The sequence below is a fragment of the Charadrius vociferus genome, unplaced genomic scaffold (genome assembly GCF_000708025.1).
Source record: "Charadrius vociferus isolate BGI_N301 unplaced genomic scaffold, ASM70802v2 scaffold70, whole genome shotgun sequence".
Taxonomy (NCBI): domain Eukaryota; kingdom Metazoa; phylum Chordata; class Aves; order Charadriiformes; family Charadriidae; genus Charadrius; species Charadrius vociferus.
In genome coordinates this window covers 2,324,354-2,349,891 of record NW_009646851.1, presented here as the reverse complement: position 1 = coordinate 2,349,891, position 25,538 = coordinate 2,324,354, and the positions used below count along the sequence as shown (strand labels likewise).

Genomic DNA, 25,538 nt, shown 5'->3' with positions numbered 1-25,538 from the left:
CGTTCAGGAGACTTAGGGAAACTTGTCAGGGCTGTGTTTGGTCTTTGGTTCCAGAGAAAGATGGAGACTTCCTTATTTTTATTTTATTCCTAGGTATATTACCCTGGGCTAGCATGTACCAGAAGTCTGCCTGAAATGCTGTTTGTTTGAGAGAAGACATTTGCATGTATGTCCGTTCTTACAAAAGAATCTACTCGGAGGGAAATTAAGATCTACTGAAATTATGGACTATGGGTTCTGTGTTATGTCAGAGCTGAAGTGCATAATTAAGAACTGCCTCTTCTAAAAAGCTGTGCTGAATTTTACAGTTACTAGTTTCTTTGAAATCAGAAGCTTACTAATTATTTTTCAGTTGTTGGGGATTTGAGAAACGTAAATCATTCAGTAAACCATGCGTAAAATTCATCACCATCTTCCTCTGATCATTTTTGTTACATAAGACTGCTAGCAATTACACCTACCTGAACACTGAAGATGTCATGAACACAGTTCTCCTCATGACGTACCACAAGATCCCTCTGTATGTACCTTTCATTATTTTCTTTGAACAATCCTCTAGAAGTCACTCTTGAGGACTGGAGATCTGCATCCAATGTTGCATTGTACTTTATAGCTAAAGAAGAATAACAGTACATTTTTTGCTGACTATGACTGCCCACGATCTCATTACTATGCTCAACATTACTGAGTGACCAGGCATTCCACACCACACTAAATATTTTACTCTTTTTGTAGCTTGCTAAACACAGAGCAGTCTCAAATTGATAAAATTTTCTCTTGTGTTTTCCAAAGCGCTCAAGCAGGTTTAAATCCTGACCAAAGTTCTCATCCACAGACAGCACATTAAATGGCAATCAATCCAGTCTCCGCTGCAGACGTTTGAGCCTGCAGCTCAGGCAAGAAGCCAGTCAGCAGGGCCAGGATTATGCTAGATGAAGGTGCCTTGCAACCATATCCCTGAACTCTGAGGAGTCTATCAAGAATCTACATTTTCTCTTCAATCACATAATTATTTCTGTCTTCTTCTCTTCATATTATGACTAATACACTGGAAGTTCACCGTTATTTTATACCTACAATCATGAGTTCCTAAAGGCATTACACATAGCACTGAAGCAGTCCAACTGGTGTTATCCATGACGTGTACTTTTAACTAAATAGCTTCACAAGAGGCCAGTGCTGATCTCAGAAATATTTGGTGCTGTCCTGTCCTCTGAAAAGAAGAGCTTCTCCCCACTGACATCTGCACTAAGCCTATGAATTTTTTTAATTTTTTTTTTTTTTTTCCTGAAGAGACAAGAAAAGACTGCAGCCTGCTGTTGGAACCAGTAGGTTGAAAACGATCAGCTTCTCACTAATGACATTTTCTGGGGTTTGCTGAACAGCAAGGATTCAGCTCGCCTTTATGCAGTTGATTCCTCACTTTTCAAAGCTTATGGAGCCAGTGATGAAAGTAGGTCTTAAAAACATTTTCTCAAGCACTTAAGTTTTACACTGACTTTGCCTTTCTTGACATTCAATCTAATATATCCTTAGAATTCCCACTACTCATTTGAATAATGGACTTTTGAAGGAATTAATATAAGACAAGTTATTGAAATACTCTTACCCACTTGATTATTTCTCTTAACAGGTCTAAATGTAGCCTGAAAACATATTTTGACAGTTATGTCTGTGTTCTTGTTCAGCAGACTGATTTTCTCAGGTTTAAATGAGGCAATTACGGAGACATTTGCAATGCTTCGTGACCTGCAAAATATTTTTAAAAGGTTACATGTGGTTTTCAAGAGCACTGGGTAACGTAGAAGCTGCTGTATATTACTACCTATAAATGTAACATTGATTTTCTTGGTTCCCAATGTAATAATTTTTTAATGGCACTGGTAATAGTATTTTTCTTCGCATATAAGCGAATTTGTTGATACAGTAGCTTTCAGTAATGACAATAAATAATTTATTGTGTCAAATCAATGGATAATCAATGTCTTTATCCCAGTGCTCTAATCCTTCCCTTAGGATAACAGAGAACAAAGCCCTTGTCCTGTTTTCCCAATAAGTAATATTCTTCTGCTCCTTTAGGGAAGCTACTGAGCTCCTTTGAGAAGGCAAAAAAAGGGTAATTCTTCATTTTAATTAATACTCTTATTTTTCAAAAAAACAACTTTCATGTAATTACTCAAAATTTTGAAGAACAGTTTCAAAGGAACCCTGCATGTAAAAACAAACACTTTAATCAAAAGTGAAACCCATTAATCAGACCAAATGCCAGAGTGAAAGAAAAACAAGCATCTTCATTAATCAAATCTAAATAAATGGTGGTACTCCAAGGAGCATCACTTTCTTTAATGCAATTCCCACCAGCACCAGCAGAAGTTCTATTGTGGGTCAAAGGTCCAAACTAACCATTCATTTTTAATAATATTGTTTCATTATGAAATAAGTAGCAATTCAGTGATGTTTTTCTTCTTACAATGGGGAGCCTCAGGCGGGAAGACAGGCGACAGATAGGAAAACAAGCTGCATTTTAATTTAGCTCCTCAAGGAAGTAGTGGAAAATACACAGTACTTAGGGAGGCAGAAGATTTGGCTTTTGTGAAGTCTTTCTTCTTTATTTTGTGGAAGTACTCAGATTGCTCTGGCAAAGACCACATGCCAGAAAAGATAGGTTTTTTTCCAGAAATAGGAGCCAAGTCTCTTTCACTGCTGTCTGTCCTTACCCTGCAGAACAACTCTCTCCCCGAGATCAGCCTACTAGCCAGTAAAGGTCACACGGGTTGCGTGGGAAGTGGTTTCACCTGTATCAAGCTCAGCTATCAAAATTATACTGCGGCTACAGAAGTATAACCTGCTGTTACAAACACTCGCAAGCAAGCCCCACTCCCTGCTGCTGCCCCTTCCCTCTGGACCACGCGTCTGCACAGGAACAGCAACCAGTAGTGTTTCCTGGCCCTCCCCATCCCTGGCCAAGTCCCTCCCGGCAGCCCCCGCCACTCGGCTTCCCCCCACATGCCCTGGCTCTGCCTCCCACACTGCCTTGACTTTCAAGGGTTTGACGATACATGCTTAAAACAGGTTTAGTCTAATGCTGTTTTTCAGCTAGCTATGAGAGCAGCGATGAGGCAGTAAGTGTGTTAGCTCTGCATGGAATGAAAGAGCTTTTTGGTTTGTTTGTATTGCTGTTCAATTAAGTAAATGCTCAACTTGCATCTGAATCATTAAGTGCTTCCTTTCTAAAAGAGTTTACCAACCATAGCAGAACCACATTTCCATCAGCACCAACTGATACGTCAGTAATGTCATCGTCATCTAAGTCTCTATGGCCATCTACTGATCTTCCAAAGAATTGGAGCCGTTGTCCAAAAGCAGAATCCGATCCTAAAATTTTCTGGGAAAGACAGTTTGGTTACTGAGCTTGCTGCAAGCATGCTTAAGTCTGTAGATAGCAGCCTAAGCAATGGATTTTCACTGATATTCCCTGTATATTCGGTGTATTGTTTAAACAAAATGCTTTTGTGGATGTTTTCTCAGATGCTTTTAAGCACTTTTTCCTCCCCTGTTGGAGCAGACAATGGACTAGATTTTTCTGTCTTGGGAGCAGATCAACTAACTGACTACTGTATGCCAGCTAGTACTTACTGGAAACTTTTTCCATCTCACATTGAGCAACTCAAAGCATAGGAAGCTTAACTGGACTTCTAACAAATACTTTCTGCAACCAGAAAGTCTGCATGGAAAGTGACATTGAAATTACCATTATATTAGCATATAAGATATGCAAAGATGCTTGAAAGTCTTCTCCTTTAGTACCACATATTTAGAATTTACAGAGCTGGGATTTATCTAATTGCCATTGCTGTACATCAACCCTAAAACCTTAAATAATGGGTGTCAAAAAAAATGTATAGGACATTAGCTGACTTCATACATAGCCACCAAAAAGTCTAAGGGACTTGGATCTTGCAAGTCCTCTTCCTTTATTATGCTTCAGTTATAAGCACCACAACATCAACCAGGGCAAGCTGACAGCTCAAGTGAAGAGAGCCACAAAACCTGAACTAAGCCATGAGAATAACAGTAATCCTCTAAGAGGATGAAACAGTAGTCAATTAAAAGATAGAAAATCCTTCTTTTTTCCTCTAGGAGATCTAAAGATACAGAGTACAGCACTATGCAACAAAGTTAATTACCTGAGAATATTTGGTACGTATAGTCTTTTGAAATCCATTGTAAATGTAAATTGCTCCAGAGTTTTGGTTTTCCAGTGGTGCACCTATGACAACATCATTAAAGCCATCCAAATCAATGTCTGCAAGCGCCGCAATCGCTGATCCAAAGCGAGCGTTTTCTGACCCTTGTGGACCTTCCAAGAGTTCTTGTTGATCCAAAATTCCCTTTATAAAAGGAAAAGAAGAAAAAGCAAAAACACAGCTATCATTGCACCAGATTAGGCATAGGAGCAGTATCTATGTGCATTGGTTTTTGTTTTTGTTTTCCAGTACATTCCACTTGGACTGCTCAACCCTGAATTCCTTCCCCATTGTATTGCCCATTCAGTTTGCATTATGTCTCAGAGTCTTGGCAAGCATTACACAGCAAAATTAAAGCATGCTATGCAAAGCACTAACAGCAAATATAACCATATGTATGAAGCTTAAATGCTCTCACTGTCCTCATCTGACTGTTCTGAAAGTTTCACAATACATTGAAAAATACAGTTTCCAGTTTTGGATTACCAATTTTTATGCAGAGGGAATGGAAATTATGTAACTGGACATAATTCTTTGAAACAGAAATGGAATTTCCTAACTAAACTAATGCAAAAAACATGTGTCCAAATGCTCAACTCCTGACCTCTCCAGTGCCAATGAAGAAAGAAAGATTGGAGATCTTTACAGTTAAATAATCACATTCACACTAGCTTAAATTCAACTCTCTGGCAAATACCGTTCTCATCTTTAACCTCAGTTATCAAGCTGTGCTTAAAATTTGAGAAATACCAGCCAAGTTATTTATTAAAAATGACTAGAAACGTATTACTTGCGCAACATGGATAAATTGCACAAATCAAGGTTCTTTTTAAAAAAATAGGAATCATTCTTTCATTATTCTTAATTTTTAAATAATTTTAAACCTAACAGTTGACAAAGACTAAATATTGTAAGGATAGCCTTCCAATTTATTCAGTTTTCAAAACACGAAAAAAAAAAATCCTTCATTTTTCTTCTGTATTTCATGTCTAATTCCACAGTCACAAAGACCAATGTCAGCTGCCGGCAGCACTACTTCCAGGACCTTCACCTACGTGTAAATTGCCTTAGGGTACAGTTCCCTGTTGCTCTAGGATGATCTCGTGAGCTGCCACTGAAGAGGATGGTCCTTCCTCTCTATTCATTTGATTGCAATTTATATAGTGAAAAGGCTGTGTTCTGTTGTCTCTGACAGATGGCAGGTATTAATTTACTTTGCATATCCAGACATCCAATGATTGATTGAGAGACTGTTCAAAATTGCCAGAGGCTTCAGGACTGTTAATACAGATATTCTGAAATACCTACTACAAGTCTGAATGAAAACACAGTCCGTCAACCATCAGACACAACACAGCTTCACCAAACAAAGGAGACAACCATCCAGTGTGAAAGTCTAGAAAACAATGCAGAAAACTAGCAGAAAAACATTTATTAGAGCTGTTTTGGGCATACTGCTAGGTGTTGAACAGATTTGCCAAAAATTTTGCAAACATTAATTAGCAAAAAGCTCCAGCTAAGTTTTTTTGAGAAATGGTCACCCTTGTGCTGTATTTGTGTACAGTGCCTAAAACCATGATGACAGAGCCACCTAGAGCAGTAGGCCCCTAGTCACTCCTAGCGCTTAGCTATCAACTTGCTTATTTACTCCATTTTGGTCTGTTCCAGCTGTCTTATTCCCAGATTACATGCATAAGCAGTTCTGGGGAAAGTTTGCAGCTGCTCCTGAAAAGCAGAATGGGCGAGATTGCACTGGGAAGGGCTCCATCCCCAGTCCTCTAACCAGGCAGGCTTGGCACCGTCTACCCCTGCCCTTATGCCACTCCCCGGGAAAAGCACATGCTCTGTTTCTCGTTATAAAACCACTGTTCACAGTATTTTTAACACTTTGAAAAAGACACACCAAATAGTGACTTGGAGGCTCTGAAAAGATCCAGGGTCAAAGGCCTTTTAGCGTGCATGTGGACGGTGTGCTTTGAAAGAAGTGAGCACTGCTGCACTTGAGTGAGTCTGCTGCAGTAGTTGGCTGCGGGGTCAGAGATCGCTCTTCTAATCCCTCTCTGATACAGCAGAAAAGATACTGCCACTAAATACTACTGCAGTTTGGACTGCTTTTTCCTTGGTAAAACTGTACTCCAGGGAACAACGGTAAATCCCTCCAGCTGCAAATTAAAATATTGGTGCTTATCACGGGTGGAGAGGCAGGAAGATGATTCCAGCTTTGTTACAGTGCCATTCTTACCTTTGTGATGGTAAACATGTAAACTCTCCCTTCCTCTTTCTTCAGGTCATTCATAAACATGGGCGCACCCACAAGCAGCACATCCGTCACAGAATCCCTGTTAACGTCCACTGAACACACCACACTGCCAAAGTAGGAGCCAATCTGAAATCAGTGGTGAGAGAGTCACGTTTGTATGTGGATTTTGTAAGCATAATGTTTTAGCACCTGACTCAGAGAACTTACACCCAGAAATAGTTCCAATACTAATGAATGAAAGTGCCCACTGGAATGAAATTACTGTATAACATACTCCAGTGTTTGATGAATCACATCCTTTTGTGTCCACAGTTTCTGCTCAGTAGCTGCTGCTATGGCTTTACCACTCGGCAGCAAGAATGCAAGCAAAGAATAAGCTATGAAAGGTATATTTTTTATATTAAACTGTGCGCACGAAACTACCCAATCCCTGATTTACTCTCAGATTTGTCTTACAAACAAACAAAACCAAAAACCATCTAAACTTGCTGCTCTCTTCTGAGGGGAGAAAAAGAGAATAAAAGTCTAAATCTCTCTTTTGATGTCACGTACTTCACAGCTTCTCAGGCAGAGTGGAGCTCACTGAGTCTCTCCCAATTAGAGGTGTTGACAGAATGATACATTAAGTATCTTTGTACATTATCTTTTACCACTAATTGGATGACTTCCTAAAATACTGTTTAAGAATTACAGCTAACCTCATAGAAGTAGTCTAGTGGCAGAAAAAAGTTCAAGTGGATTCTAAATGCATTGCAAGAAAAGAGGAGTTTTCAGAACAAATGCATTGTGATTTACTGCTGGGTCAATAAAAACAGATGCCTGCAAAATCTGCGTTCATAACCAAATTATACGTGCCTGCTCGCCTCTCCGGGACTGCACAACTGCAATATTACCATCGCTGTCAACATCATAAACCACTACTCTGCCAGTGTAGTTGGATCTTGGTGCGCCAGCAACAAAATAGACGGAGCTCTGAGTTGAGAGAACAGCAACAGAATAACCTGGGGAGAGAAGCCAACATTTAACATGTGTGAGAGACCATTAACTACAAGTTGTCAATTGCTTATCCATAAAGGCATAGAGAATGAGTCAATCTGGTACGTTAGTCACAGAGAATGATGCTTCCAGACAAGAAATTATACTGTCACACATGCATAAAATCTGCAATAGTCTTCTGGAGGGAACAATGACACAGAGATCAAGTTGAAGCAGGTTTGCAGAATAGCATGGACAATAGTTCAGCCTATTCACTAAAATGCAGACCACAAAAATGTCATGCTTGTGAAGGAGGTAGGAAAAAAAGAGCACAAAGAGCGTCCTTGGAATGAAGAAATAAAGAGAAACATGAGATGAATATTTGGGCCAGCCTTCAAACTGGGAAGGAACACCTAGCTTCTACAAAGCTTGCAGTGCATTTTCCCACAGCTCACCAAACCACAGCCCAGTGTACTGGCTGAATACAACAGGCTATATTAATAGTTTGTCAGCTGAAGGGCTTAGGTTGATTGAACTTCTTTGAACATGTTAATCCTCATTCGCATTATTCCAATATTATTTGCTTTCAGGAAACATCTTTTAATACCTGCAAATATTTTAAACATGTATTAGCACTATAAAGCTAGCATTACCACGAATTTTACATTTCTGTGGTTTAATTACAGCAAATTTATTTTAACAGAAGAAAACAAAATGATCATTTATAAAGACTACAGTTCAATCTCAATAACAAAATCCCAGCAACTGGGCCGAATATGCAGGTCTTCAGCAAGCTCCATGTGAGGAGCACAGTCTAAAAGCATTATGCCTTGGTCATTACGTATACCAGTCTTAATTCAGATTTGTGTTCAGTCACTGTTTTTCTAGGGAGAAAACATCACTGGAGACAAGCAGTTCAACAAGCAACAACAAAACAAGATTTTACGCAGCGAGTTAAAGCCACGGGTTCCTAATTAATACATCATACAGCCATTTGAAATGAGAGGGTGCAGTGCAGAACGGGACCCAATCTAGCAAGCTGTGATGTGCTAGCAGCCCTTTAGCTTGGCTCTCCCAAGCTGGTGAGAGAGAGCTGGCACAGAGAGCTCTTAGTAAGGGACAGAAAGAGATGGAAGGGAAATGAAGGGACAGAAGAGGCAACAACATTGTTTGCTCTGAAGAGATTAAGGCCAATACTCTAGAAAGTGCCTTGTGGAGAAGTGCTGAAAGGATATGACCTGACCTTTTAAGAATTATTCTAGAAAAGGGAAGAATAGAAAGTCTGAAGAGGTCACACATGCAAAAAAGCAACTGCTAAGCCATAGGGAAAAGAGTGTGTTAGTTGCAAAAATAGCATCGCATTAAATAACTTCACGGATAAGAAAGTCATAGGTGCTTAATGTAGTAGCCTTATTCAGGGATAAACTGCCAGAGCAGGCATGCTGCAGGTTTGCAGAAAACATTTCAGTGACCTGAGAAGACAAACTGCGTGGCTTTACAGGGTAACAAAAACAGGCATCAGAAAATATATTGGGGTTATAAATAAGACCTCTGTTAAACTGCAGCAAAAATCTTAAAACTATAAACTGAACTGGAAAAGGCCAAGAAAAGTGAGCATAGATGAAACGAGAGCAAGTCAATCAATTTTTTATCCACTTGTAATTGCCGAATTACATACGAATACTAAAACAGAAGGTACCCATAATGATCAGTCAGGTACAGTAAGCAGCCTTTTCAAATCCCGTGACTTCCTATGTCTCTATTACAAAACCTGTTTGTTTTTTTTTTCAGCTTACAAGATTAATATGAGTAGAATTTTAAAAATACAATAAAGATTTTATTCAGTGAACTGCTGACGTATAAATAAAATCTTTTTGGATGCAAAATTTTTCCGTATTCTTAAGTCAGTTCTTAACAGGAGTCTGGCTACAGCAGGATTTCCCAAGTTCTTTAATATCTTAATAAAGGTTTGATACATTTCCAGATTTGTATTTCAGCCCCTTACCTAGATAAGAGCTATGATTTCTGTCCTGTAGAATTTTCTCAAACACGTGGCTTGGAAAGGTGGTGACTCTGTCTGAAGACTCCTGAACTACTGTTCCACTCCAGTCATAGGCGCCAACAGCACCCAGCAGCAGAACATCCTTTAAAAAATAAAACCCAACATTTTAGAACTACCTATTTCAGAAAAAGTGTGAGCGAAGCTGAAGTTACCATATGTAATTTCCTACATCACTGTGTTTAAAGCAGTGACGTACAGCCTAACGACTGCAAGCAGTTGACTGGAGCTGATTATAGTTACCACTTACATGCAGGATTTACTGCTCTATTAAGAGGGATTATCACTCCTCTACTGTGAGAGGATAAGCGACTGCTTTAGCTCCCAGGGCACTGCAACTCAAGATGAAATGAGTTTTATTTAAACACTGTGATAATTTCCTAAGACTGTCCACCCTGGGGTTGGGCTTGCGAAGTCCATGCCTTTTTGCTCTTATTATCCTCAGAAGACTGAGGAACACACAAGCAAAACTGTAAGAAAAAGCTACTTCCCCCTTTTTGCCAACAAAAGTGCCAATGACAGTACACAAAAGGTGATGGAAAGAGATACAAAATTCTTTAAGTGTATTTTAAGAAGATGCTCTTGAGAGAACAGTCAAACCTAAAATCCAAATGAATATGGCTTATTATACACAATACTTGATACAGAAATACTTAATCTTAGACTTGTACACATAAACAGTTTAGAGTGTCCACGTTTTTAAAATTCTTTACTGAATTGAGATAGTTACAGAAAACTGCAATAAAAATAGTATATGTAATTTTCCTGAAGAAAACCCCAAATCTTTCTTAATTTTTGCCATTTTTGCCATCAAGTGCTTGGTAAAGTAAAATTTCAATTTCTGCACACACAAAGGACTTAAAAAAATTATTTCATTCATCTTTAAGGGCTACGAGAAAGAAACAACCTTTCTGTATTTTCAGTTGAAAGCTCCTTGAACGACACTTGAATTTTACAAAGAGGACTTATTTGGTCAAGATAATCTTAAAATTGATATTAGCAAGAAAAATATATCTGAATTATTATTCTTTCTAATTTCTAAGGGAAATATGCTTTAAACAAATATGATTAACTTTATAAATATCACATGAATGCTTTTTGGACTTCACTTATTTACATCTTGGTGACTGCCTAGAAATATACCAGCTTTACAACATGGTTTCAATTATTCTGAGTTATTCAATTACAAAATATTAACTTGGAGCAATTGAATTTTTCATGCTACATGAACTCAGAAATCATCGAAGTAATTGGATTAACACATCTCAAAATCATTACATGGATGAAACTATTACTCAACTTCACATATTAATGTGTATTTTTTCATTTTAGGAATACACAGCATCTGTTAGAAATCTTTTTTGTGGTACTGAAATTAAAAAAAAAAACAAACAGACAATAATTTGACACTCTCCTGATTGTAAAAAAATCTTAAAACTGGTCATTGTGTTTATCAGTCTTATTTTGTTGCACTTCTAAGGATTCATGTCTACGTAATTATGTCTATTTGTATCACTAAGTAATTGCATTCACATACCTTTTTTTGTGAGTAATACGCACTGAAGCCCACCTGTGACATTTCCATTTGGAATGTATCACCTTGGTCGGTACCTGGCAAAACAAATATTCACATATGGTTAACCCTACAGAACCACATTGATCCAATATTGCTGCCTCTGAGTGTAGCTATATAGTGACTGTATGTTATTTTTTTCCAAATCCCCATTTTTGCTAAGACATCTCCAACATTTACAAAATCTGGAAAGCTGAGAGTTAATAAAGTGTAGAATATTTGGAGGATTTGATGGCAAATTGGTCATATGGAACCATGATGCTATGAGTCTCTTCAAAAAAAAAAGGCAGAAGATGATGATAAAGATGGCTGGAATCAGTTTGCACAGTGTTGTCACTGCGGCAAATCTCTTTTTATGTTTTCTAGGAAGCATTAATAATACACTGAAATTAAGACCTTTAACAGCTGTATATTCACAGCTTTCAGATGAATGTTTATTATCATATAGGACTTACAAAACTGTAGTAATTGTCCTGAAATGACATGCAGGAGTATTTCCTAAGCTAGATGGATGGGACTCAGGTAACAAGAATTCAAAAGCAGTACAAAAAACCCAAGAGAGGGAGCTCACCCAATCCCTTGACTTGATTAGCAGCACGGGCCTGGTAAAGCATAGACGGAGGCGAAAGAGAAGATACGACTTCATCCTGAGCACAGGAAGGTTGCAGCCATGAAAAGCTCCTTAGGGAGGGCTGAGGGCAGATCACAAGTGTCCCAAGCATGGTCTAAATTTGACTTTAAAAAGGTGGCTTTTGGGGGATGAAGTGCCTCTGAGGCACCTCTACAATGCCTTCCTCCAAACAGTACACCAAAGACAGTGGGTGATGCTAGGGGTAGCGCCTGGTAAACATGGCACAAATCGCATTACTGTTGCTTTTCAGTTCTGTAATTAGTAACTTAGTCTTCTGATTTGCTTTTCAAAGTCACAGTTCCTTAGCACGAAGAGAAAAACACGGGCGAATCTGACAACCATAAAGATACCTTTACTCCTCTGCTGGTAATAGCTCCAAATACATTTGGATGCACATGGACAAGCCCCCAGTGGATACCTGAAGTCCAGGACCTGACTGCAACGTTCAGCATCTGGGGAATATTTCTCACAAACTGCAGAAAGTAACTTGAAGGTCAGGCTCATTAAGAGTGAAGTAGGTGGGGGAACACCCACACAAACCAGAGCCCTGCTGGGGAGCAGGAAGCAGCCTGCGGCTCCAGCTACCCCTCGTTTTCGCAGTACTACACCAAGGTGAAGCTAAATAAAATCCTTAGCTCATCAGCTGGGAGAATCAGGTCTAATTTTTCAGAGATGTTGAGTATTTTACCTTCTATACTAAAAATGCGCTCTCCAAGTGTTCCCGCTTCTTCCAGTAGAGCAGCCTCAGATGACACATTAAAGAAATACTTGTCTGTTGGATGACTAGCAATTCCTTTGATTTCTTTAATTAAGTTTTTAGTATCAAGTTCATGCCTGATTAAGTATCCCAAAACCTTGGGTAAAAAAGAACAAAATAAGAAGAGTGAAGGAAATCATGGTGTTACTCCCTTCCCTTCTGTATTTTTAGGTAAATATTCTACATATTAAAAAAAAATTACCTTCATTCATATTAGTGAATTGCTTATCAGACTGTATTCCCATGCAAGGGACCATTCAGATAGGAAGAATACATAAATAAAGGCAAAAGAGAAAACCACTGAAGTTGCTTAGGTAATACTGTTTCTGCTTTTTCAGCCAGTTAAAGATGATCAATATTTCACTAGTTCATAAAGATTAATTTCACCTAGTTTCAGTCTCACCAGTGTAACAATTCATGGATTACATACAGCTTATATATAGAACATGCAGTTTCATACACACACAAGAAAAGGATATTTCAAAAACTGCAACAGTATATATAATTATAGTATTACTTACAGCAATGCCAAATCTGGTTATATTGTCTTCATTGCATTTACCTATCACTGTTTTCAAGTTGGAGCCATCATGTGATTCACCGTCCGTCACAACAACCATTACTTTTGTGGCTGTCGGACGTCCTCCCGATTCAGGTGAGAAGGCATACTGTCTGTTATAAAATATTGGATTTGTCACATGTCAATTTATAATCATGGTATTTGGTATATATACTGTAATGAATATGTTGATCACTGACTTAGAAAAAGGTGCATCTATAGTGTTTTTTATTTGGAAATTAACAATCTGCAATAAGAATTTTCAATTATGCTCCTGATAGCTTCTTCTCAAAGCACTCCTCAAAGCACCATCAGAAATGCAATCCAGGAAGTAGAAAAGAAACAAAACCAAGTAGGACTGGATGGTATTTCTGATACAAATGTACATTCCAGGAAAAACAATATTTTTTGTACAAATATTTCTAAATAAAAAAAGGGGGTTTTGTCAGAACTATTGATGTTTTCTAACACCAGAGTAGCCAGGAATCAGCTCCACCAAGTTCAGACAAAAGGGGAAGAGTAATAATAACAGGTTCCTCGACACTACTGCAAATATTGACTCCATTGAGGGCTGAGTCTGTCCCTAAATATGATTTTCAAGGTGATTTGATCCAGTGCATATTTTGGCCTAGAGTTCTGTCCTTGATTCAACTGCAAAATAGCATCTTCCTATTGAGAAACAGACCTGGTTTGTATAGGTATTGAGACTCACAGTACGTTGTTCTAAGTGTTTCCTATTTTTCATGCTGCTGGTGCTGCAGTGACATACTGACAAGAGACAGACTTTGTTTTCTCTGCAATCAACCAAAGCCTGACCTGCAAACATGAATGTTACTGGTCCCACTGAATCCTGGAATAAAATTTACTTCTTTCAATGGTTTTGTATCTTTCCTAAAAGCTTGTCCACGCTGTTCAATGCACTGTCATGTTTAGACATCTGTGACAGCCCAAAGAATTCTGTTGGGTACCAGAACTACTTCAGTGTAGAGTTTAAACCAATGGTTAAAGACATACTTTTCAGCAAGTCTAGTTTACATATCCCTGTACTGTTCTGTATGGGGCACTGTAAATGTACCTGAAGGATTCTGTCTGGCGCTGGGAACCTCCTCAGAGGCTCTGAGCATGCGCACTCCCAGTGGGAATGAAATTCAAGATGTGACTGTTGCCTTGTAAGATAAGCTACAATCGTTGCACAGTAGTCATCGATGTGTTTTACCTTGCATTGTCAATGGCTTTGAAGGTATTAGTTAGATCTCCTCCCTTCTGATATGTTCCCTCCATTGCTTTAACAACCTCATCCTTTGTTTGATATGCATTCAAGTTGAACACTACACGTGGATCATTGGCATACTGAATTAAACCCACCTGTGCAATAAAGAAATTATGTTAGATTATCACGCATTACAATCAGTTACATAGAATCATGATGCTTACTTGTATGTCAGGTTGGAGTAAAAGATCTGCAGATGCACACAGGGTTATAGTTTTCTTTCAACACACATAAAACCAATTAATATTAACTTGTCTGGAAAGCAAAGACAGAATGCTTTTGCACCTTATGTCATTTATGATGGACTACAATATGTTAATGCAAACAATCTGAAATAGTAGGCATTAAATGTTTGCTTGGTTACCTCTGGAAGAGCTAATGGATGGCAATAAGGGAGCTCTGGGAAAAATGAGAAAATAGCAAAAGTTCTGCAAGCTGACAGCAGCTCAATCTGATCTCTTAAAAGGAAATCCTAAAGGTTAGTTACTTGACAGCACTGTAAACCCTACTTATTTTTAATACAGGTGAAGCTAAAGACACATGCTAAGATGTACATTTACTATGAAAGAAAAAGAGAAGATGCAAAAGGTGAGGTTCAGAAAGGACAGAGCAGGATGCCTAGCTTTTAAGCACCTCACTTCCAAAGTTGCCCAAGGAAGAAAGCAGCCTTTGGGAGAGAGATTTCCAGTGCCCCAGTCTTTGTTCCCAGAACTGTTTATGGAAAATGGACAACTGTAAAGACAGAAAATGTTTAAAAAAAAAAAAAAAAAAAGGCAGTAAAATTTTCCTTACCACCACCAAATTAAAAGGAAAAAAGAACTCAAAGATTAGGCAGTAACCAAGCAGGAAAAACTCCTATTTTAAAGATGCAGCAGTTGGAAAGTAAAAGTTGTATGAAAAGCCCATAAAAAACCTGTTCTACTGTTACCACATCCCCATAGATTACATTTTAATTACTTTTACACCTAATGCATGAAAGAGATCTGACTCCACCAGATATAACCGAGACTTCTACTTCAGTTGGTTTATATTTTGAATCAAATTACTGATCCCTTTTGATATACGTTAGCTGTGAGATAAACACTCAATACTGAAAGATACAGGACAACGCTGTAATCTGTGGGTTTTGGGGAGGTCGTGTAGTTACGCTAAAGCATACTTGGTTTCCTGTAAAACTGCTAATAAAACCCATTGAGTGTATGTGTGTGTGTGTGTGTGTGTGTCTTTCTCAAAGATGTCTTTGACTTACCTGGGTTTTGTTAAGGCCTATGTCTAAGCCTTGTACAAATTTTTTCAAAAATGCCCGTACTGCATCCCAGGGATAAATGCTGTTGGACTCATCACAAACCACCACAATATCTATGACAGAGGAACACTCTAAAATAAAAATAAAATTGGAAATTAAAGGCACTTTCAGTCTCAATATACTTACAAATCTTTGGCTAAATCCAGTGGTGCATATTTTCACACAGGCAACACTTCAGATCAGGAAGGTTTTGCCAGAATGAGGACTCAGACACATATGCAGATTTTGAACCTGCACTGGTGCAACGCCTCTGAATTCAGAGGACTGAGTCCATATTTGTATCAGCATTGGATGACAATTTATCAGTCCTTACATGCGAATCACAGGACTTTGCTTTTTCCACATACCTTTTTTTTTAAAAAAAAATCCCAAATTAAGAGTCCCCGACACAACATATCTTGGTTTTGTTTGATATGTTTTTTTTTAATTGAATCTGTTTTACACCTTGCCTTACTTTGAACAGCAGGAGAAAAGCTTCTTAGGATCTGGAAACTTGGACTGATTTCAGAACAGACTCCTGTTGCATAGTATTGGCTTCCACACTGCTGTGCCCACAAGGGACCGCAAGTCTTTAAAAACAACAACAAAAAGAAACTATAAAAATAATAAATACTTGTCTCACCGTATCCATACACAAAAGCATAATAAGCAGGACTACAGGCACACAGGGTCAGAGAAGCCCTCCTGGGTTATCAGGTCAAACCTCTTGCAATCACGGTGCCAGTGTAACCCCTTTCATAGACTTTCTCATTAATGGGATTTTCTATTGATGATCATCCTCTTGCCTCCTTCTGCAAGCTGCCCCCTCCACACTATGTGCAGCTCTAACATCTAGGGAGTGTGACTTGGTCCCCAAAGAATCTGTGCTGCTTTAAGCCACCTGCCCTACAAACTTTTGGTTTAAAACTAGGGTTGGTATTTGCACATCGCTTACAGGGAAATACTTCCACTAACCAGGAGGTGGCATCAGAGCCACGAGCATGCAGGTCGCTGCAAACACGCAGAGAGAAGCCCTTCTTGCGGTACGTACTATTACCGCTAACAGCGTGACCAGACTGAAGAGTTTTGTGACCAGTGCACACACACACACACACACACATTTATTAATTTGCGAAGCCTTCTTCCCAAGGGAAACTCACTTTGCCAAAATATTTACAAGTTAAACTTCATCTCCAGTGAGGGTGCAGCCTCGCAGTGTGCGTTCTCCTATTTAGCTGCAGCTAAAAGGACAAATTTGTCCCCGGCCTCACATACCCCTTGTCTACATGTTTCATTGCTTTCCTGGCAAAATAATATTCTTTGCTGAAAATAATCTCTGTAAAAAGAAACGTTTTCAGCTGGATCAACCAGCTGGTTGCATGACAGCCACACCTCTGATATTAGAAAGATTTTTACAGAAGTACATAGGTAAAAAAGGCGAATACTGTGACAGTATTTTGTCATGAGGATATTTGGGGGGACAGATTTTCTTTTTAAAAGAAAATCACGTTAGGATGTCAGGAACCCAAGGAAAAACCATAATCTCTGCATAACCTCTGTCCAACATTTCCAAAAGAAATTATAGCATCATCGTATATCCTTTCTGATTGCCCTATTCAGTCCAGAGAGCCTGGAAAACAGTAACTGCACCATCTCTATTTAGGAAGAGAAGAGAGAGTGAACAGCACTATTACCCTTTTCTCAAGAATACTGAAAAAAGGTAATTAAAAGCAGAAGTAAATGGAAAATGAGCTAAATCACACACTGGTTCATACACTGGTTTCCCAGTGGTAGACCACATCAAACCATCCAAACATCTTTGACAAGAAGGCAGATCTCCTAGACAAGAGAAAGGAAGTATATGTACATTATCTGTTCTTGAGAGAAGTGCTTTTTTTAGCTGCTACATGGGGCATGATTAGTTTTATTGGAAAAGACAGATATTTACAACAGTGAGAGGTACAAAATAAATCATCTATATCACTAACTATGAAGCTGGAGGAGAGTTACTAGTCTCTAGTTCAGAGTAGTTTTTAATTTAAAGTTCTTTTTAGATCAATCTCATTGCCCATTTTGTAGTTTTCTTCTGTATTAGTGGTAACTCAAAACTGTGATGTTAATCTTGGTGAAAAAATAGAAATGTTCTAATAAACTTCACTGATCTTCGCTTTAAAAAAGAGAAAAGCTCTTATGTTCTTCCATTGTTAAAGTCAGAAATTTAAGATGCATCATTAATGCAGGGGAAAACTGGGAGATGACATATCAAGAACTGATGAACTTGAAAAGTGGAATATTAGAAAGGGGCATAGACTTGCCCTTAAGGACTAATGCTCTGGCTGATTGCAGGGTGACCATATGCATGCAGACAGCATGCAAAGCAAATATGACCTAAAGATATGTGACAAGAAGCATTTGCAGTTGAGACAGGGAAATACCAAATACACTGTATAGTGCCCTGGAAAGACTCATGTGGATTACAGCATAGGTCTGGTCATTCATGTTCCAAGAGAGGTGTATTTTAAAATGCGTATTTCAGCCAAAAACCTCGGTTTATCACAGTGAAGGACAAACAAGAACGATTGTGGGATGTCAAATACAGAAGGGAGATTTTATGTGCAGGGAGATGGGAGCTGTTCCTTTCAACTAAAAGCATGACACTGTCCCAAGAACAAACTGGCAGAAACTTGGATCAGAAATCCAGAAAGAAGTTGTTAACCATCTTAATTCTTAAGCATCTTTCCAACAGGACTAAGCATGCCTCAGAAAAATGTAATAAGCGTGTAGAAATGACTGCCCTCTACTTAGAATACCTGTGGGAAGCAATCACATGGCATCAAACAGATGAACCAGCAGGACTCACAAGCTAGGACACAGACACACCAGGCTGGGTCACGCTGCAGCGAAGCAGCCCGGGGATGCAACATGGACTGCTGCAAGCAGACGGAGGCTGAGAGACAAGCAGCCACAGGAAGAAGGAGCACAGTTTGCTGGGAGGAGGAAGCCCTGAGCATATCACAAAGAGCCCATCACAGAGGCCAACTGCCAGAGACAGCATCTCAGAGCAAAATCCCGGCTGGCAGCGGCTTGCAATTTACGAGCAGACAATCTCCGCTTGTAGTCCAGCTCAGTCATGGGGCTTTCGGTATTTGTTGAGGCTGAGGCACAGATAAGCACCTGTTGCCAGTACCCGGTTCTCTTATGTCAAAAAGAACTCCTGTCGCCAAAGACATGACTATCTGTTCATGTCTTAGCATTCAACATTTTTTTTGTTACTTTATGCAATTTATGTCAATCAATAATGTATGGATCAGGAAATTCTTTTTGACCGGGGGAAGTTCAAGTATTATTAGAAAATACAAATTTTTCTGCATGAGATGTTTTAAATCACTGAAATTGCTGATACTGATTAAAAGTGGGTATGCATAGGACAGTATTAACAGTAATTAAAGGTACTATAGAAAAGAAAGAATAAGATTTTTTGTAAATCAATACCTTCTCAAACAAAAAAACAAGAGCACTGTTGCTGTATTTTGAAGTTACAATTAACTTTACTAACTCTAAGAGCTGCTGGAAAGGGTTGTAAAAAAGCATATTAAACAGGTGTTAACTTCCTTTCAATTATTAAATCTGTTATACAGGCTCCAAGGAGAGTCTTTGCAGAATATACACATAGAAAATGCATCCTGCTCCAGCTCACTAACCAAATAAAACATATCGCATGTCCACAGGACTAGAAATCCTAACATCTCAGGAGAACAGTCACTGTGCAAGTGCGTATGGTAGAGGAGACTTCCCATACTGTCTTTTGAAAGTGTAGTCAGAACTATACAAGGCTGCCTTGAAGATGTGCACGGTGGAAATATGCTTGCCTATGCTGTCTGACTTACATTAAAGACTCCTTAACTATGTGCCCTTCATAGGATATTTAGATAAATGATGAAGGAGAGAATTCATAGTTTTCCTGATTTTGGACTCTAGGTAATGACAGTGCGATGGAGTATTTTAAAATACGCAAAATATGTATTAATCTATGCTGTATAATAAAATACATTCATCTTGGAATTATCAAAGAATGTAGTGATTTCTAGTTTCATCATTCTCCTCAGGAATTTCTATGTGTACTGAATATATCATTGCCTACATACCAAAAATCCTCCTGTTTTTGAGTTCTGTATCAGAGTCAAGCCAAGGTTCATGTCTTCCTTTATCTCAGTCACATTTGGAATATTTATTAAAGCTGAAATAAAAAGAGATTAAGTAATGGCAGAATAGTAAATAAGATGTAGAAGCAATTTAGTAAGTTAGAATTCCTTTTGGAAAGCTTGATTTTTCAGAATCTAGGACGCCTCTTCCAAATGGCTGCATACAAATCTGAAACAAAAGAAATGAATACTAATCTTTGTCAAAAATTTGCTAACCATTAACTACAGACATGAATTAAGTATGGCCATTTAGAGTACCTGCCCTCAAGAGAGCTGGAGGCAAAAGAGAGGAAGAAAATGTCTACCTATTCAGTATTTTTGGCTGGCTGAGTAGTTGCAGCTGAGCAGCTACTGTTACATTCCTCAGGACACCAGACTCCTCCGATCCAGTAACAGGCTTTAGACAAAAACCTGGAAGGAGCAACTGGACGACAGAAATCGTCCGCACCACAAATAAACATAAAGTAGGCATCTCAGCATACTCTGCTGCCCCATATTTTCACTGTACCCAAAAGCGAATCCCACTTTATACTCAATCTGCAAACACACAGAGGCAGAAAAGGCTTCACATAGTATGTATTCACTGACTCCTATTCAAAATGAGGATGTAACAAGTGTTAAGTGATGTTAAGAGCGTGGCGACCTCCCCCAGCCGCTCCAGCCCAGGACCCTCCTGCCCGTCCACGGGAACCCAGCTCGTGCCCGGGGACCCAGGGCCTCTGCCTGGGCTGAGGGACGCCGCACCAGCGGTGAAGTTGGGCACCTACCCAAGAGACAGACAGGCACACAGACACACAGACAGAGACACACACACACAGAGTGAGGACCCTGACAGGGCCGCGCACGCGGACTGCCACAGCAGCACCCACGTACAGGTTACACACACACACGCACGTTTGCGGATCCCCCAGGTACTGGCATGGCCTCTCTGTCTGCCCCATGGCTCCCCTGCTCACCAGCCAGCCCAGTTTGATGCTTGTGCAAACACGCACACACTCCTCCCTCCTGTACTGCACATTTGCTACTCCCCTGGGCGTACCAGCACGGACCCTCCACACGCCTCACACTGGGACCGGCCGAAAGTTTGCTGGTGGACACACACCCACACGCATGCCTGGTTTGGGGAAGGTATAGAAACCCCCCCCCCAGCAGCTGTACCAGGCCCACGGGCTGTGACCCACGGTCCTGCTCCAGCCACCAGCGTGGAGCCCTGGTCCCCCCCAGCAGCTGGCTTTGGGACACACACAACCCCATGGCTGCTGAGTAAAGGCCCCAATTGCTCCATCAGCTGAGGCTGAGACCCCGGTGGCTCCAGCAGCTGAGACCACGGGTCCGACCCCAGTGGCAGGCACTGATTTCCACTCACACCCACACGGGTCTCCCCAGTAGCTGGCACCGAGTCCCTCCAGCGCACTCACACGCACAGACACACACAGGACAGAGACCAAGACTATGAAGAGAGAAAGAAAAGATTTAGTAAGGTAGATTGGCCTGGTACAAAACCAAGGAAAAACCAGGCAACTGTAGCAAGACGTTATTTGTTAGAACTTACCTTGCAAATTCAATTTTTCACATGTGGTTTTGGACGTACCAACAGGACATGCATAGATATCTCCAGTTCTGTTAGCCGGATAGCCGCTCCAGGGTGAACCAACCAACAACCTAAAGTAACAGGAACTTCATTAAGTCCTCACTGACACTGGAAAAGTCCAGCAGCGTTATTGCATCCCACACTGTAGGCAACAGCTAAAGCGGCTTTTACCAGACACAGCACCTGAGGCACTTGGGAGTCTGCTCCAGAACTGTCCAGCGGCTTTACTTGCTATCAACACATTGGGCTCACCAGGGGCAACTTTGATGGAGAAGCCTCTGGGCATTGGGCTGCCTCAAATATGTGTGCTGTTGTTTCTGAGACATTATGTCGTAGTGTCAGAAAAAATACAGCAAAGATTATTAAGATATACAGATGCACACAAATTTAGAAATATATATGTTGGGGATTGAGAGACACAAAAATTATTGTCTTGTCAGTTAATGGTTAACTGATGCCTTTTAAGTTATTCTTTTAACTGTTAAGAAGCATTTCCTCCAGGATCTGCTCAGCAACAGTCACATGCTTATGTCTGAGCTTGAACACCACACCTTGACAACACTGAGTCAGAAAGAAAATACTGCAGGTGATAACAGTCTGCTGCATGAAGTATTTAATCCTGAACAAGAAAGTTAAGACTTGGGATAATTTGTGCCTACAACACAAAGTGATTCACCATCTCTGACTCATTCCTCCATCTGCTGTAAGATTTCCACTCCGGTATCCACTCCAGCTCCACAAGACCCCTTTAATTCTTATCTGAAAGCCTTCACAAAAACAACTTAATTCAGCCCCTGGGAATGCTACTTAACACCTATTTTTCAGCACAGCTCTCGGTGAGTGAAACCACCAGATAGTATAGGGCTGTTTAGGGCTGGAAGAGAAGGACAACTCTTTATACAGTGTAATGTGCAGTGAAATAAGGTAAGGCAAAATGTGACCATAGGAAGATGATCTCGAGGATATGAAAATGAAACGGATGACTGGACAGGAGGGACTGTGGGTATTTGCTCCAGCAGCAGAACAATCTGTGGTAGTAATCAATGCATTTATGGGACAGTAAAAGGACAAGCAATGGCACCCCAGTACAGAATATGGAATTTCATAAGAAACCGTATTTTTTAATTGGTCAATAGGTTGCTAAAAGCAAAATTGTTGTCCTCTAAAATTTTATAGGTAGCTAATGCAAATACCTTGCACTATAAAAAGAACATATTTTATGAAATTATTATGTTTTAAAGCAATTGCTATATATCGTATTAATTTTCCAGGGACCATCTGATTTTACTGCTGCAATTTTGTAACTGCTTTGAATAAAATGACTTTGATAAAAATAAATAATTTTAGATGCACAAGCAAGAGTTTGAGACCTTTTTAGGTTTCTCAAAGAAAATACTGCTAACTGCATTTTTTAGTTTATTTCATCTCAATTAAACATAAACTTAAGATCCAAAATTATTCTGTTATTCTGTTTTACCAGTTCGGCTGGGGGTAACTTCAGATCCTGTTTTCTGTATGTAGGAATATTTCAAAAATACCTACCTCCTTCTCAATGACCTTGTTGAAAAACAGTGATTACGCAGGCAGCAGGACCAGGGTTTTGACTACTTTTAGCATCTCTAAAGCTGCAATTCAGGTTCGTATAAATACTGCTCTATATAAAACCAGTGTATGTTACACTAGCTGTGGCAAGGCCTCTGATGTTCTTGTTATTTTCTGAGGAATATAGCCTTTTCTACAGAGTGAAAACCAGAAGCACCGTAGCTCAGGACCGTATAATCAGAGGCCACGAGAAACTACTCCATTGGTCATGTGCCAATAGATGATACAACCTGCAAACACTTGCAGTGACACAGAGTGCTGGAGTGGGTTAATAGTGACTGACAGGAGGAAGACATGGTGTTAGTTTCCCCCCTTGTTAGGTACTCCAGAGTTATTTACAATTATAAAATGCTAACTGGGCTGATGGCAGAGAGAAAGGGCTAACAGTTTTCATGGAAACAGAAAACAGTTTTTAAAAGGATGGCAGCACTGTATATGTAATATCTGAAACTGGAACAGCTTCTCAGCATTAACTGTCAAGCTGAACATTGCACTGTCTACATTTAAAAATACTTGTATGTCCTTTCTAAGTTTCCCAGAAGGCAAATTTATTTCAGAGTGCCTGCAGGAGGACAGCTACTGTTCATGACAGCTACTGTTCATCACATAAGAATGACCTTAATGTCTCTTGGAAATACCCCCCGCATCACTCCGTCTGGTCACAAAACTCACCGTAAATCTCTGCACCACACTGGCATCGCTCTGCAGCCGTGGGTTATCCTGAAGCCCGAAGCACATGGTACCACTCACAAGAGTGAGAACGAGAGGAGCAGAAGAGGAGGAGAAGCGTACTTGAACACTAGCTGCTGCCAAATCCAAGCCTAACTCCAACCCTCATCTTTGCTATTAGTATAAACTAGAGACAAACACCATCCACACCGTTAGAAAAAGCAGTTCTGTCCCTTTCAGCATGCATATTTGCACTCACTCCATGGGCTTTATGCTGCTCAGCAGCGATGTGGGCTCTGAAACTCCTGTTTTCCCCAACCTTAACATTAATTCCAACCCAGACACCTATTTATACCAAGGAACCATCACTCTTTGTACCAAATCCACTTTTAGAACTTAATATCCACAACTGTATTTTACTTTCACTAGCCCTAAAACTAACCTTGTAGCTGTTGTGTGGTAGAAACAGAAAAAATGTAAGCCAAACACTTCTAATTTTAACCCCAAATCTAAATCTATGCCAGCTGTGCCCACAGCAAACTTAATTTTGTCTTTCATTTAGCTTGCATTCCTCATACTTTACTGGAAGTTATTATACTTCCTTCCCCTTTGCTGTATTAGCCTTTCTTGTAGATTTGTAGGGTCCATGAATCTCAATGCCATAACTATGCTGTAGGCCAAAAAATGCCATTCCATACACAGAATTTAACACATAGAACTGACTATTACTGACACTGTGATTTTCAGAAATGAACAGAGCTGTTAAGCCCCTTCCCTTATTTGACGTACCTAGTCCAACCTGCCATCAATATGCTCCTGAGAAAAATGATTAACCAACTTCTGCCAAGCCTAGCCCTCTACTTTTAGTTGCCAACCTTAAAGGTCCTAGGATATAACTTAATTACTATTTCTCTCGTATCCGGAGCCTTACTTAAGCTTAATACAAGCCTTAACATAGATTAGAAATTAGCAAGTCCTACTTGCGTTTGAAAATTAACATAAACCATCGCAGTAGAGAATTACACAATACTGCTCTGGGAAAACACATGTGTATCTTTCTGAAACATCAGAAGTGAAGAAAGCAAGAGAGTATCTGGCTATCATCCTGCTAACTACAAAAATATTATTTTACTGTGATTAAACAGGATGCACATGAAGCACAGTGAAACAGAATGTATCAGGAAAGAATGCAAGAAATGAGTACTAAAATACTTGAAAATGCTTGTTTCCAAATAAACTGTATCATGTCTAGTGTAGTAATTAAGGGTCTTTTTCAGCCATGAGTCAAATATTTATTTCTACAAAACTTCCTTATGTGTCCTTGTAGACTGTCTTTACACAATACTATTGTGATTAGCATGTAATATTGCCACTGATTTTATTATTCGGCTCCTTAAGCAGTCTCCAACATTGTATACAAAGCAGTGGAACCACATGAAGTCAAATAAAGTTCAGCGGCAACGCCATACCACACAGGCTGTAGGAGTGGCAGATCAAAGTGCAACAGGAATTATTTCTGGGAAATTACACCATGACAAAGCTAGTAACTGGCAAAGTGTGATGTAGCAGAAAAAATCAGAATTCATAGCAAAGGGCTGAATTCCCAGCTGTTGTCAGAGCACAGTTTATATTTTCTGGTTTCTTTTATCATTATTTTTTTCTTTTCATGCATTTGCTTTTCAGTGTGTCTTTTTAAACACAAAGATGGCTAATAGGAAATAGGAAAATAAAAGATGCGAAGACCAGAAAAGTCTTCACTCTGATAGATGCTTGTCTGCACACCCTAAAACACTTATCACCATCTAAAACTTTGGATCCTTTGAACAGAAGACTCAAAACTTCAAAAACTACAGTGAGC

General features: G+C 39.6%; 1 protein-coding gene across 1 annotated transcript in view; it reads right to left on the bottom strand.

The window, feature by feature from the left end:
- The window catches only part of ITGA2 (integrin, alpha 2 (CD49B, alpha 2 subunit of VLA-2 receptor)), a 47,588-nt gene that overhangs the window by 17,828 nt on the left and 4,222 nt on the right, over positions 1 to 25,538 (bottom strand). Inside the window, exons 2-16 of the mRNA XM_009894218.1 lie at positions 21,371 to 21,480; positions 19,762 to 19,853; positions 16,092 to 16,206; positions 15,581 to 15,708; positions 14,278 to 14,426; positions 13,024 to 13,174; positions 12,434 to 12,599; positions 11,079 to 11,152; positions 9,488 to 9,626; positions 7,363 to 7,508; positions 6,490 to 6,633; positions 4,188 to 4,391; positions 3,249 to 3,385; positions 1,610 to 1,749; positions 462 to 613 (exon numbers count right to left, since the gene is read on the bottom strand). Coding sequence (XP_009892520.1) covers positions 462 to 613; positions 1,610 to 1,749; positions 3,249 to 3,385; positions 4,188 to 4,391; positions 6,490 to 6,633; positions 7,363 to 7,508; positions 9,488 to 9,626; positions 11,079 to 11,152; positions 12,434 to 12,599; positions 13,024 to 13,174; positions 14,278 to 14,426; positions 15,581 to 15,708; positions 16,092 to 16,206; positions 19,762 to 19,853; positions 21,371 to 21,480 — 2,047 coding nt within the window. The remainder of the gene's footprint in view (positions 1 to 461; positions 614 to 1,609; positions 1,750 to 3,248; positions 3,386 to 4,187; positions 4,392 to 6,489; positions 6,634 to 7,362; positions 7,509 to 9,487; positions 9,627 to 11,078; positions 11,153 to 12,433; positions 12,600 to 13,023; positions 13,175 to 14,277; positions 14,427 to 15,580; positions 15,709 to 16,091; positions 16,207 to 19,761; positions 19,854 to 21,370; positions 21,481 to 25,538) is intronic.